Source organism: Bos javanicus, chromosome 25 (genome assembly GCF_032452875.1).
Source record: "Bos javanicus breed banteng chromosome 25, ARS-OSU_banteng_1.0, whole genome shotgun sequence".
Lineage (NCBI taxonomy): Eukaryota > Metazoa > Chordata > Mammalia > Artiodactyla > Bovidae > Bos > Bos javanicus.
Window position 1 is genome coordinate 371,124 of NC_083892.1, and position 14,043 is coordinate 385,166.

General features: G+C 63.1%; 1 protein-coding gene across 2 annotated transcripts; it reads right to left on the reverse strand.

The window, feature by feature from the left end:
• Positions 1 to 10,685: 10,685 nt before the first annotated feature.
• Positions 10,686 to 13,545, reverse strand: MRPL28 (mitochondrial ribosomal protein L28). 2 transcript variants are annotated; one of them, XM_061400592.1, is made up of 6 exons: positions 13,259 to 13,545; positions 12,784 to 13,081; positions 12,083 to 12,235; positions 11,649 to 11,783; positions 11,473 to 11,559; positions 10,686 to 11,086 (listed from the first exon to the last, which is right to left on the reverse strand). In XM_061400592.1, exons 1-6 carry the CDS (start codon positions 13,543 to 13,545, stop codon positions 10,979 to 10,981), a joined length of 1,068 nt encoding a protein of 355 aa, XP_061256576.1. In that variant the 3' UTR covers positions 10,686 to 10,978. The 2 variants fall into 2 exon arrangements, with proteins under 2 accessions (XP_061256576.1, XP_061256577.1); XM_061400593.1 differs by lacking the exon at positions 12,083 to 12,235.
• Between the last annotated feature and the right edge of the window lie 498 nt (positions 13,546 to 14,043).

The following is a 14,043-nucleotide window of genomic DNA, read 5'->3' on the forward strand; positions in this document are numbered from 1 at the left end:
CGGGCGGGACGCGGCGGGGGCGCGGCCCCGGGCGGCCCCCATCGCAGCGGCGGCGCGGCGGCCCGCAGGCGGGCGCGGGGCAGGCCGCGGGGCCGCCGCCAAGGCCAGCCGCGGACTCCCGCCGGCCTGCTCCGCGGGGACGCGGCTCCTGCCCGACTCCGGCCGGTCCGGCGGCGGCGGCGGCGGCGGCGGAGGAGGAGGTAGCGGCGGCCACGATCGCTTCCCCGAGCGGGGAGCCGGAGCCCAGAGCGCCTAAGCCCAGGCCGGAGCGCCCCCGCCGGCGCCGCCCGGAAGTGCGGGGGCGGGGCCAGGAGCGTCGGGCGGGGCCCGGGGCGCGGGGCGTGCCGAGAGCGCGGGGGCGGGGCCGGGAGCACCTGACGGAGCCCAACGCGGGGACAGGGCGAGGAACGCGCGGCGCGGAGCCTCCGGCGTGGAGGCGGGGCCTTATGGGCGGGGCCGAGTCGTGGGCGGGGCCAAGGCGGGGGGAACCGGGCGCAGAGCGCGAGACCGAGCCAGAGCGCGAGACCGAATCCGAGCGCTGGGAAGGGCCTGGAGCCTGGGGGCGGAGCCTCTGCCGTGGAGGCGGGGCCTGGGCGTGGGCGTGGGCCCTGAGCGTGGAGGCGGAGCCAAGTGTCCAGGCGGACGGGAGGCGTGACGCAAAGCCTGGCCGAGCGGAGCTCAGCAGATATGTCGCTGGGAGCGGGGCCTTAGTGTGGGCGGGGCCAAGACGCCGTCGAACTGCTCTGGTCCCCTGGGGCTGTGTCATTAGGGAGGGTGGCCCGAGCGCCCAACGGAGAGATGGCCCTCAGGCGGCCCCGCAGACGCACGCCAGGTCGGAGCCCTTTTCTGCTTCCCACATGGTGTCCACTGACCCAGGGTTCCAGAGGTCAGCACCCCAGTCCCGGCGCGCCCAGCCGGGCTGCCACGCCCTCCGAGCTCCCTGACCCGGAAGACTCTCGGAGGAGAACGGCCACTGACTGCCCCTGGCACGGAAGAAGCAGGTGTCCAGGAGTTGGACAGTTGCAGGGCCAAGCCAGGCTGACCAGGAGCTAAGCCCCGAGTGACATACGGCCTCTTTGTCCCCCTTCTCCATGCCTACTGCCTCCTGGTCAGCCAGGACCCTGAGAAGGTGGGCTTGGGCTCTGCCCTCCCTGAGTCCCCGTCAGGTCACACAAGAAGGCATCCAGTGAGTGCTGGTTGTCACTAGGGCGGGAGCTCCAACCTCCAGAAAGAGCTGTGGGCAGAATGGCCGGGGCCCCACCCAGCTGGTCCAGGTTCGGGGTTCCACTCAGGCACCATCCAGGGTCCTGGCAGGGGCTTCACTTCCCACCACTGCCCCACGGGTACCACTGGCCCAGGCCAGCCTGAGAGCAAGGGCTTCCGGATGTCCCAACACCTGCATGACAACCCCCTCCCCCTCACTGTTGCCATGGCCACCCTGGCCTGATCTGCAAGCCCCACTGGCTAGCTCCTGGGTTGCCCACCTGTCACCAGCCCCTCCCAGAGGAAAGATGTAGGCACCAGGAAGTGCTGACTGCCCCTCACGGAAGTGTCCCTGCAGTCCACCCCCACGATCATCCAGGACCTCATCCTCCAGCTGTGCCACGTCAGACCGGGCACCTTGAGAAATGCTCCCAGGGGCCCCAGGGCCTGGCTAGTACCCCCTTGTACACACAAGGAGGTTGGAGCTCAGGCCGCACAGGGACCTGCTCACGTCCTCCAACCTGGGGCCCCGTATCCCTCACCTGTCCCAAGCTGTCCCCAGCACCCCCCGTCCCTCTGTCCTAGGCTGTCCCCAGCAGCCAGCCTGCTCCCTGGAGCCCTCACAGTCTTCAGGGCTCTTCCCTGGCTGCCTCTGGTCACTTGCCCCCAGTCCCTGAGGTCATCTCTGATGCCACTACCTCTTCCCAGGGACACTGCTCACCCCCACTGTCCGCTACGAAGGGAGGAAGTCCAGGCTCTGGGCACTCCCCCACCAGCCAGCCTCCTATGCAGCTGCCCATGGCTGGCACCTGCCTGAGGTGCACAGCACGGAGGCACCCCAGCTCTAGCAACCAGCTTCCTAGGGCTCAGTACAGCCTCCTCCGACACCCAGGCTTTCATCCGTGAGGGAGGAGGCCACAGGGGAGTGCCCCAGCCTGCCGATAGCCCAGGCCGCCTCTGAGGGCTGTCACCACACCCAGGACTGGCTGGGCAGGGGCAGTGGCTACGGTGGGTCAGCACCGCAGAGGAACAGCACTGATGAACCCAGCTGGACCGACTAGGGTCCTTGTGACAGGTGTCACTCTCTCACATCCCCTGGGATGGTCCCAGGCTTCCCAGGGCTGGTACAGGAGATGCCTTTGCAGCCTCTCCCTGGCTCTGTTCAGCTGCAGAGCCTTAGAGGCAGAGTGGGTGGGCTTCATGGCACAACAGGGTCTGTGTGGGCTGCAGGAGTCCTGGGTAAGCTGGACAGACAGCAGGGCCTCCAGGACATCGGTCCTCAGGCTGTCTTCCCACCTCCAGACACGGGCCCCCAGTGCTTGCCTTGGTTCTGCAGAGCTGCTGCTGTGGCCAGGCCAGGCTCCCAGGGTCGTGTCCACATCCATCCTCCTCCTGGCCCATGGCGGCAGATGTCCCCAGGCCCTGGGACCAGAGCAGGGCCCTCGCACCTCCGGCTCCTCGGGGCCCTCACCCTGTGGGGACAGGAAGGGAGTCAGAAAGCCTCGAGGAAAGGCTGCAGCCTGCTTCCGTGGGCTGTGGCTGTGGGCACTCAGGGCGGGGATGGGGGAGCCCACAGGAGGGAGCTCAGGGAGACTCTGGAGAGAGGGAGGCAGGGAGGGCAGCCCCGGGGGCCTGTGCTGGAACAGGGGTGGCCGGTCAGAGGGACTGCGTCAGCCACCCAGAGCTGTGATCAGACAGAGCCGTGGGAGCCTGGGAACAAGGAAGTGCAGGCTGGAGCACTTTCTCCTACAGAGGGCCTTTCCGATGCACCCTCCCCAGGGGCAGGAATCTGCCACCACAGGCTTTGATGTGATAAACTGTGGATGACGTGTGTTCAGGCTTTCCAGGAACTAAATGAAAAACTTAAAACCAGAAAAAAAATTATTTTCTTCAACTTAAGACATACAAGGAATATTTGAAACACAGTGAGCTCTGAAGCCTTATGGGTGTTTGTTTGTCCACTTGGCTGAGGAAGACCATTTATCGTAAGAAATGATTCGCAGGAATCATCCATGATTGACTGAGGAGGCACGTTGAGGGGCATCAAGCCTGATGCCACACGTGGGGGACGAGCCCCCGGGATGGGCTACTGCTCATAAGGTCCGCACCCTCTCCTAGGAGAGGAGGACGAGGAAGAGGCTGCTCTGAGTCAGCCTTGTGGAGGCGGTCCCGCTTCACAGGCAGAGCCTTTTCTGGGTTCTGCGTTTTCTTGCTCCTCTGCCTGGTCACAGGTGTGCATGGTGGGGGTGGACAGTGGGCAGGCAGGTGAGGACCCGAAGTGGAAGGAGGCCTTGGCTCATTCATTCTGACGAGGGCACGTGGACTTCCCTTCCAAGAGGCGGCCCCAGCCACAGGGGCCACCTGCCTTTCCGGCAGTGAACCTGGCCCCGGGGACTCCATATCTTGTCCAAGTGTGCTTTTTCCATCAGCTCTGAGCTCAGGGAGGGGGTGGGGGGAGGAGGTGTGCCCCCATCACAAGTTTGGCAAAGGATACGGAGTCGTCACACCGAGGGCATGAGATACACACCAAGTAGAAAGGCTCAGAGCCCACACACACGGTACCCGCCTGGGTGGATGCAGAGGACATGCCTGTAAAGGCAGGAAACACCCCAGAACACCCACGCTGGAGGGGACAGGGCCGGGCTGGGGTTTCTTCATGCGTCAGGAAGAAGGTCCACAAGGACACTAACTGTTGTGATCTCAGGAAGGCCAGCAAGCTCTGCAGCAGGCTATCTTCCCATCAACCGTTGGTACAAATTAATCCAACAGAGTGAGACAGCTGCAGGGGAGGACCTGGGGCTACGGGACAGAGCTGATCCCTGAGGCAGTGTCAGACTGGGTATGACTGCTATGGTCGCCCCGAGTCAGTCCTAGGACCGGCAAGGAGGTGCACCTCCTGGGCCAGCCGGCTCCATGGCCGCCCGTCTGGGCCTTTCTGAGCCCAGGCTCGGCCTCTGACAGGTCCTCCACCTCTTTCCACCTGTGTCCAGCTCCTCTCGCCCTTCATACCTGTGGGCAGGCGTGTTCTTCAGGCTGGCATTCTGCATCCCTCTTGCTGCCTGGACTTCTCTCTCCAGCCTGCAGCCAAAGCTGCCACTGACAGGTCAACCAGTAGCCACCCCAGCCTAAGTGCCAAGCAGGGAGGGCAAGGGACAGGAGCAGGGTTTTCTTCAGACAAGCTGGCTCCAAGGCCAGTTCAGTGGCACAGCTGATACTTTCTGACCCTGCTGCTTTCTGTCATCCAGTCCCAGTGGCCCCCACTCCTAGGAGATGCTTCATCCTACCCCGGCCTCTCTCAGGCCAGGAGGTCCCACCCAGAGTGAAGGAAGCATTCCGAGCACCCTGCCATTGCAGGCATTCTCAAAGACAACCAGCCGCAGGGGTCACCTGCTTGTTCCGCTTGCTCGGAGCCCCAAGTCGCAGGCCCAACAAGCCAGCGCCACGCTCGTCCCAGGGTCCCTGAACAGATGACTCACCCAGCAAACCTGAGAGCCCCCACACCCCTGCGGGCCCCTAGGAGTCAAGGGTCAAGTCCCAAGCCAGCACACTGGATCCCAGGGTACCCTCCACACGTGCCCAGCTCGGGTCTTACCCTGTGTCCTGAGGGGGTTGCATCACTCCAGGTCAAGGGGCATAGCAGGGCCACCCTCCTGTACTGCCTCTCTGGTGGATTCTGACCACAAGGCTGCCTGTTAGGCTCAGGGACAGAGGCCAGGTGTTGAGGGTTTGATGTCCAAGGTGGCTCCCGACAGCCACTGGGGCCTGGGAAGGAGGAGGGGCGAGCAGCACCCCCCACCCCAGCCCCATACCTCCCCAGCTTGGTGCTTTGGGACCCCCTGTCCAGCTCCCGCCTCCCTGGGTACTCGAGCACCTGCCTGCCTCAGGCCAGCCAGAGTCTCTGGGCACCTCCCTGAGCCAGAGTGCCCTCCTCAGCAAGTGAGGGTGCCGACCTGCTGCTGGCCTCAGAGGTCTGTGTGCAGCCCTCCATGAACAGGCGTAGGCCATGAGCTGGACCCTACACTGGCCATGGTCCAGGTCGAGTATCTCAGACACGTCACCAACAGAGGACTGGCCTCCCAGCCCCGCCCACTCCCAGTGCTTTCCCCAGGAGCGGCAGATCCAGGCAGAGGGGCCAGGTCCCTGAGGGACGCCCGCCCTCCTGCTGCACTGACTTCACACTGGGTGGACTGGCACCTCTGTCCTCCCTGTTCCCTGTCCCAGCTGCCCCATCCCTGAAGTCCCCTCCTGGGGCAGTGAGAACTCACACCCATCTGTTGGTTATCCCTTCTCCTTCAGTCTGACATACTTCATTCCACCCCCTCGAGCCTGCACGGTCCGGGGACCAGGGCCACTCCCCAAGCTCATAGCTGGGGACTGGTGCCAGGAGATGGGGAAGTGTGCCCAGGTGGACCAGCTGCCCTCGCCCACACCCACGCCCTCACTTGCTGTCCCTCGATGTCTCTCTCGGCTGCCTAGGAACCCTGCGGCCACTGCGGCCCAGTTATAAGTATGTGATTATGTATGCCGGGTCCCTCTGGCCCCTTTGTTGCTGCAGAATCTGTCATGGCAAACAAAAGTGCACTGGATTAGCCACAGTGGATTAAAAGATTTGCTTCTCAGAGTTTACCTAATAACCTAACAATCGCACAGACGGAGGCTTTGAACCTCCAAGACACGCTCGCCAGGCCATCTGGGAGCTCGCGGCCTCTGCGGGCAGCAGGACGACCGGGTGCTTTCAGGCGCCTCCGCCCGTCCTCACGGCGGGCTCGGCCGCAGCGGGCCTGAGCCCTCGGCTCCTGCCAGGTCCATCTGGGCCAAACACGGGGACGAGAGCAGACCCGGAGAATGTGGAGGCCCGTGCTGGGGGCCAAGGCCCAGGGAGGACCGACTTCCAGAGGGCCTGCTGCCCAGGGCTGGCTGCGGGTGGTGGGTACTGGGCCTCGCCTGCGTGGGCTCAGCCCCCAGGGTAGCACGTAGCACACAGCGGCAAGGACACTGCAACATGGAGGGCGGCCGTGGCCGGCAGGTGACACGCCGGGCTCCACCACGCCATGGCGCACGGTCCCGCTGCTGGCGCCCAACGCGCGTTCCTGCACACACGCGTGCACACGCGCACACATGCACACACATGAGCGTGTCCCTCTTTGATCTCCAAAAGACACTCCATTTACAAGCTCTTAATCACAGCTGCCTTTTCGGGGCCTGTCCTCTGAAGTCCCGAGTAATGGGATTTGGTGCTTCTGATCCATCTTGGGCTGACCGCTCCCGTTATAGGTGGACATTTTTTCCCTTTTTTCCGCCTTTTTTTTTTTCTTCTTAAAAAAAAAAAAAAAAAGCTCCTGCAACTGCATTGCCTTGACATGCCTGTTGCCTAGCCCTGGGAGCAGTGGCCGGGAGAGGGGCTGGGCGGCCGTTACGCCCAGGGCCCTGGCCAGTTGGGGGTCTTTGATGCCGCCTCTATGTGAAATCTGCCGAGAAAGACCCACGAGAGCGGTTTCCTGGACCTCGGTGCGCTGCGATTCGTCCTGCCTCGTGCCGTTCCCTTTGTCTCTCTTCCCATGACCCTTCCTTGGGGTATCTGGGGAGAGGGTCCCAGGGTGAAGGTGCAGAGGGCGGGGTGGGCGGAGGGCTCTGGGCTCCGCCACAAGAACAATGGGCAGCAGGGAGCGCGTCCACCTGTCTGCCTGTCCACCCGTCTGTCTGTCCATGCGCCCGCCCGGCTTACCTCACCTGCCTGGCTCCGTGCGCCTGCTCCCGCCCCACCGGCCCGCGCTCCGCCATGCTGGGCCTGGCCGTCCGTGAGAGCACTCTGAGCCACTCCAGGAAGCGGGTCCCTGCTCTTGGCCACTGTGTGGCTGCGAGGAAGAAGCGTGACTCTAGGCTGCAGCTCAGGCTCCCACCGCCGATTGGCTGAGGCAGGGACCAGATGACGGCCTCGGAACCCTATGGTAGCCATGGCAACCAGCCCCTTTAGACACCGCCACCCCCGAGCCACTCCTGACTGCGGAGGGAGCAGGCGGCACCGCTGGTGGGCCCATGCCAGGGTCCCCTCGGAGGGTCAGGTCAGACGTGGCTGGGTGGTGGCTGCTCCTGCAGCAGCCATTGAGCGTGTACGTGTGTTGTGCACGTCCAGCATGAGGGGCTCCCTGTCCCTCTCTTGAGACGTGTCTCAAACCACTCCATGCCCTTCCTGATACCCTGGCAGTGGCAGGAACAGTGTCCATGCAGCCCCTACTAAGAGGATGACTTCAGGTCAGGCTTGCACCAGGAGCTGAAGGCCAGGCCCACGCTGGTGAGAAAATAATGGGTGAGGGCAGCGGAAGCGGGAGCCGCAGGAACTCCCCACCCTTGAGGGAAGTCCAAGCTCTCTCCACCTAGACTACAAAGGGCCTGCCAGCCTCATCTCTGCAGCCAACCCCTCCTCCGCCCTTTGAACACACTCATGTGACCCCAGCACAGCCCTCCTGCCCCAAAGACTTTGTGTGCCTGTCCGACAGGACCAGGGGACTCTTTCCAACCCCAAGGCTTTGCAGCTGCTCTTCCCAGGGCCTGTCCCCAGTCTGCTGGCCTCAGCAAGGCCTTCCCTGAGATCTCAATGCCACAGCTTTCCAGCAAGGACACAACACACCATCAATCCAAGGACCGGCCCTTCTGGGTGTTACAGGGCAGACAGCATCCTAGAGCCACCCAGACCCCATGTTCCTGACAGCCCATGGTCTTTCCATGGGCTGCTGGGGTCAGCACCACCTTGTCGAGGTCCCCGTGAAGGCCACCGGAGAGCCCTGGGCAGCCCAGCCCCACCTGCTGAGCAGAAGATGGAGACTAGAGGCCAGGCGAGGAGGAGCAGGTGTGAGCCTCATGCCCCAGGAAGAGGCCAGAGTTGAGGCAGACCCTGAGGAGTCCACTGCCAAAGCCAGAGGGTTCTGGAGTCAAGGGGAGTGTGGGACAGGAGCCCAGGGCTCACACACTTGACGGAACAGAAAGAGGCACGCTAGACTGGGCCCCGAAGCTGCTTGTCCAGTACCCTAGATTCATCCCACACCTCTTCACACTGGCCTGGCTCCACCCCACGCTGCCCAGTCTCCGAGCTTCCACCCCCAGCCGTGGGGCCTCCTGTCTGTGGACACCTAGCGCAGGCAGAGCCTGAACAGGGGCAAAGTGCAGGCGGGGGCTCAGCGCTGGGCCACCTGGGGCTGCTAAAGGGGCTCCAGCCTGTTGCCAGGGAGCGCCAGACTGCACAGGTTCTTCTGACCCCTGCAGGGCTCTGCCTTGGGGGCAGCCAGCGGGGGTGGGAGCTGGCTCAAGGGGCAGCGATGAGTGTACAGGCTGGGTGGGTCCCAGTGCGTGTGGATGCCCCCACGGCTCCTCTGACTCCCCCGCACCCAGACAGGGCCCAGGCTGCCCTGTGCAGATGGGAAAACTCAGGTGAGACCCTCCTGAGGGGCCCTGCCCCTCTTGACCTAGGGTATCCCCTTCTCTAGGGACTCAGGGACGTCAGAAGGAGGCAGTGAGCTCAGCATGCCACACTGTCAGGGCCCCACGGCTGGTCCCAAAGGCCCCTCCCTAGTCCAGAGCCACTGTGATACTTCATCCTCCTGCCCAGTCCAGCAGGGAACCATACTGGTTGAGCTCTGCTGTCAGGGAAACACAAGAGGAGGGTCGATCCAGCTGGTGCAGACAGGGGCATGGCCAGTTTGCAGCTAGGAGCTAGTGCAGGACAGCTCCGGTTTCTGCAGGCTTGACCTTCCTCGGTACCACTGCAAGTCCTGAGGGGCTGCAGGACCTCGGCCAGGGCAGAACCAGAGGCTCAAACAGCAACACGTCAGGGGTGTGGTTGAGCGGGGCAATGGCAGCTCAGGGGCCCTCAGCCTGACCAGGACTGGCAGTGGGACACGTGGAGGGCAGTCCCTGTCCCCTTACCACTTCGCCCCCCAGACCAAACCCACAGGCCCAGGGGTGGCTTCCTAGGGGCCGGGCAATGAGTCTGGCCTGCAGGGAGAGCTGCAAAACTTCTCCGGAGTCAAGGGTATCAGGGAGAATTTGACGAAACTGCTGTTGCACCAGAAGAAAAGGGCTGCACTCAGACCCCACCGCCAGCTCGGCCCCAGGTGGCGGGCAGGCTAGTGACCCTCTCAGGACATGCCAAGCTCCTCCCAGTAGCCAGCAGAGGCCTCCCAGGACCCACCAGTACCCCCCAACCCACAGCCACTGCTGGTACCTGGCCCAGCCCCCACCTACTCAGGTCACGTACCCTATACCAGTGCAGGGTCCCTCGGGGGCCCAGGAATGACCCAGGTGCCCCCTCGGCTATGGCCTTAGTTGGAGCAGGAAGGAGCAGGCCAAGACAGAAGTACCAGAGTTGAGGTCAGTGAACGGGGAATGTTCTGGGTAGACATCACAGGGGACCCAGGCAGAGACTGTGGCGGGGGGGGGAAGACCCTGGACATGGGAGGGAACGTGGCCTGCCCAGATCACCCCCAGTCCACCAAGCTAGGGGCTGTGGTTTGGATAACTGGGCTGGACGTTGCCAGCCCACAGAACCGGGCCAGGGGAGAGTTGGGCACCATCAGCATTTGGTAAAACTCTTAAAAAATTAAAACCAATCACAAAACAGGGGTAGGACACATGGGGTCTCAAGGTCCATGGAGGAGATAGGGACTGGTCAGACCTCCACGGCACTCCCGCTAGGGCCCTGACCCCAAGGCACCCCCCAATCCTGGATGACCTCGCCGGGAGCCAAGGGTCTCCAGGGCCCTCCTGCAGCTATGCCCACCAGCTAGCTGCAGGCTCTCTTTGGTCTCCTGTCCTATAAACATAGCCCAGGTGGTGTCACGTCCACGGCAACCCCCCGGGGAGCCTGGTACTCCTGGTGGTCCAGTCAGCCACAGGACTCGGTCAGGGCACCCACTTGTCCTCCCAGAGAAACCTGGATGGACCTCAGTGCTTAGGACTCCTGGGTAAAGGTCAGCAAAGAGGGTCATGGCCCCCAAATCTCAGATCAGGAGAAGCCTCAGGTACCTGGTCCAGCCTCCCACTTGGAGCACAGCGCCCCCGCCAAGTTCAGGCTGTGGGCCAGCGGAGGAGAGGCGCCAACGTCATAGGCGGCCTTTTGAGCATGACAAGGAGGGGCTGCCAGAAGCTGCAGCCTCTAGGCTTGCCCCGCAGGACACCCTTTGCCCCTGCACCTCCCAGGGCTGGTGGGGGTGCTCACCATGCCAAAGGCCAAGCTGGCACAGACCCTGTGCAGCCACATCCAGAGCCTGGCCATGGCACCTGGCCTCCGCTCTGGAGGACAGTCCACCTGGGCAGGGCTGTGCAACGGGGGGAGGGGCAGCACCACTCTGTTCCCCCGACGCTGGGTTCTCCACGAGAGACAGGACTGAAGCCTTGCACGCCTGGGACCACTACCCACCTGAGCTGCGTGCCAAGACCACCTCGGCAGGGAGTCAGCTTGATCCTCTAAGCAAAGCAGCACACACACGACCTGGCTCAGACTTTACTCACACTGGCCCCGGAGGGTGGTGACCCTCCTCAACAGGGCCCCTGCTGCAGGAGGAGGGAGCAGGGAACCACACAGGCAGTAAGATGGCCCCAGGCCTCTGGGGATCCTGGGACGAGACACCTCCTGGGGCTCCCACAAAGCCCACCCTAGCCAGGAGCTGCATGGCCAGCACACAGCCATGGGTTCACCCACTGCCCATGGGTGGCTGTCACCAAGGCCCCAGGCTCTGTCCACGGTGCTGAGCCTGGCTGTCAGGCCCAGGTCCCCGGGCAGCTACGTCCTGTTGGCTCTTTTCTGTACCACAGCCGGCTCGGACAGCGCCTGCTGCTGAAGCTGCTCAACCAGCTCCTCCACGTAGACCTTGAACAGAGGCACGGGGTCCTGGAGGGGCAAGACAGGTCACCATAAGGCGCTCTGGGGAGGCCGAGAGTCCAGCTGCTGCTGACCAAACACCAGAGGCATCGAGCATGAGAGGACTGGGCCTGGCCACAGGGTCAACCAGGCCCACTCACCACACACTCGCCCCTAACCCAGAGGACAGTGCCCTGTCTCGGGGAGAGGGGCACAGGATCAGGCACCTGCCCCTGGCTTCCCTGGAGAATAAAGGCAGAGGGAGAGGGCAGCAGCTACCATGTGCCACAGACTCCTCTAAGGGACAGACAGAAAGGCCTCCGAGTGGTACTGGGCAGACCCTGGGGAATGCCAGGCAGTCAAAGCAACCAGTGGCACCAAGCATCCAGCTCTCACTGGTCTTTCCACACGCTCACCTTCTCTTCCAGGAGCCTCTGCTTTTCCACAGCCTCGTCCAGCGTCAGACCAACCCACTCAGCCTCTGCCTCTGGGATGACAAACGCCTGGGCAGGCAGAGACAGGCTCTCAGTGAGGTTCAGGCAGCCAGCTGGGGGACCCACGAGGAGCAGTAAGTAAAGGCTGGAGCCCTGACCTTGTACTTGTCATAGATGGCCGCTCTCCGTTCAGGGTCATCCGGGTGCAGCTGGGGGTCCTGTCGGGCGAGCCGCAACAGCATCCCTCGCTTCAGGTCCATTCCAAACTTGGAGCACAGGTCCTCCTTCGGGGTCTGGCAGGAGGCACCGCATGGGGCCAGGTGCTGAGGGCAGGGCCCCGCCCACCCCAACAGCTGGCCCCTCCAGCTTCCTCCCCAGCAGCTGGCAGCCCCCAGGCCAGCCTGGTGCAGTACTTTAGGCCATGTGGGCAGCCCTTACACCCAGGCCGGGAGAGCGGAAGGTCTAAGAGCAGAGAAGGAGGTAGCTGTGCTTCCCACGTCCACAGTAATTGACTCCCACCGGGGTGTCCATTAAGGGACATGGTCCCCTTTACATCTCACCAGGGACCCCAGCCTGGTGCTGATCTGCTTGCCTTGAGGATGTAGAAGTCAAACCCGTAGGCCTCGTCAATGAGGTCCAGGGTGCGCATGGTCACCGTCACAGTGAACCTGGTGTCCAGGATCTCACTGTAGAGCTCACGCTGGAACAGCTGCGGCTTCCACACTTTCTTCACCCTCTTGGAGAACTGCAGATGTGGGAGGCTTGGTGAGCCCTGCTGCTTCTCACCACACCCTGGAGTGCAGGGACCACTCCCACCCAGACTCTGCCCGGGGTGCTGGTCTTCATTCCAGACACAGCACACACAGCTATATCCCGTGGTTCACAGGTCATTCCAAACCAGAGACCAAGGGGCCAAGGGCAAAGAGACGCCAGCCTGGGAGGCCTTAAAGACACAAAGACCCCAACCTCAAGCTCCCCCCAGAGGCAGCACCGCTTAGCAGCAGACTCAGGAGACCTGATTTGAGGTGAACCTTTGGCGGCAAGCTGACAGGTGACCTGAAACCTCACCCCCAGCCCTTCTCAACACTCAGGGCTCCTCCCATCAGTACACTCGACTTGGCTGCCAGAACTGAGACTCAACTCCTGAGCACAACTCAGAGGGAGCTGTCTCTACCACACTGTCAGGCTCTCTCCCCGAGCGGTGGGCGCCCTTACACTGTCCACGTTCCCCAAAAGCCCACGAGGAGCAGGGCAGCGAGACCGCGGAAGCACGGCTCCAGCCTGCTCACCCACCTTGTCGTTGTTGACGTATCTGTGACCCTTCAGCCAGCCCTCGCCGCCCCAGAGCCCCAGCTGGGACTCCGGGGGGTAGTGAACGGGAATAGGTACGTCCTCCACGCGCTCCCGCTGCCCGTTCTTGGGGTTGATCTTGAATTTGGCCCCGTGCGGCCTGAAGTGCACGGGTGTGGGCGTCCGCGCCTCCTCCAGAGAGCGCAGGTAGTGCGCGGGCAGGCGGGAGTAGATGCCCTCGCGCAGCCGCAGCCGCTTCCACAGGCCGACCGGGACCTTGTGCAGGGGCATCGCGGCGAGCCTGGCGGGAGGCCGGGGCCGCCGTCACGCGCGCCCGGCAGGATGCGGGCCTCGACCATACCCCTGCTCCCGCGATATCCCCGCCACCGGCCCAACCCCTCGCTCGGCCCTGACCGCAGACGCGTGATCCAGGCTCTACCCTGCAAGACCCCGAACGCAGACCTGCCGCAGCACCTACCTTACAGAACCCAGGCCTCGCCGGAACCGGAAGTCGCGCCGAGGCATCGGGCCCTCCACCCGCCGCTGACTGGCTGCAAAGTCTGTCGGTCTACCCATCCTCGTCCCGCCCCCTCTCCCCTTTAGGGACGGTAGAAAACTCCCTGCGGAGAAGGTGGCGGCTCTAGGCACCGTCGGCAAGTACGGCCCGTTTCCAAGGAGGTGGGACTTGTCAATCTCGGTCTCACCTTCCCGCCTCCCGGAAAGGGCGCAGAAAACAATGTAAAAACTCTTGCCTTGAAACATCATTGTAGAATATTAAATTCACCAATCACAGTGAAATCAGAGCTACAGAAAAATACGTTTTAAATGTCTTGAAAAATCTTCCCCTCAAAATATTGCATATAAATATTTCCCCTTCACAAGCCAGCTCCGGTGGCCAAGTCCTGGGTTTCTGGAGGAGCGGGAAGCCTCCGGGGAGGCCACAGCCTGGACAGGACTCAGAAAGGAAGACGCCAGGAGGTGGGAGGGCCGCGTGCCCCTCACCTTGGGCTCAGCTGCTCACCTTCCCACGGCCCCATTTGGGCCCCTCAAACAGACAGCAGCCCTTACTGGGCGTCCCCACAACCGGAGAAAGGCTGGGCCAGGTTTCCAGGAGTCCCCTCCCTTCTGTGCAGTTGGGTGGAAGGTGGCAGCCATCCCTGCTCTCCCGGGAATACAAGGAGATGCTCCCTAGACAAGGGCCCAGAACCCAGGGCCCAGTGGGACACAAGCTAGGACAAGGTGTGCCTTGTGGGCTCAGCGTCC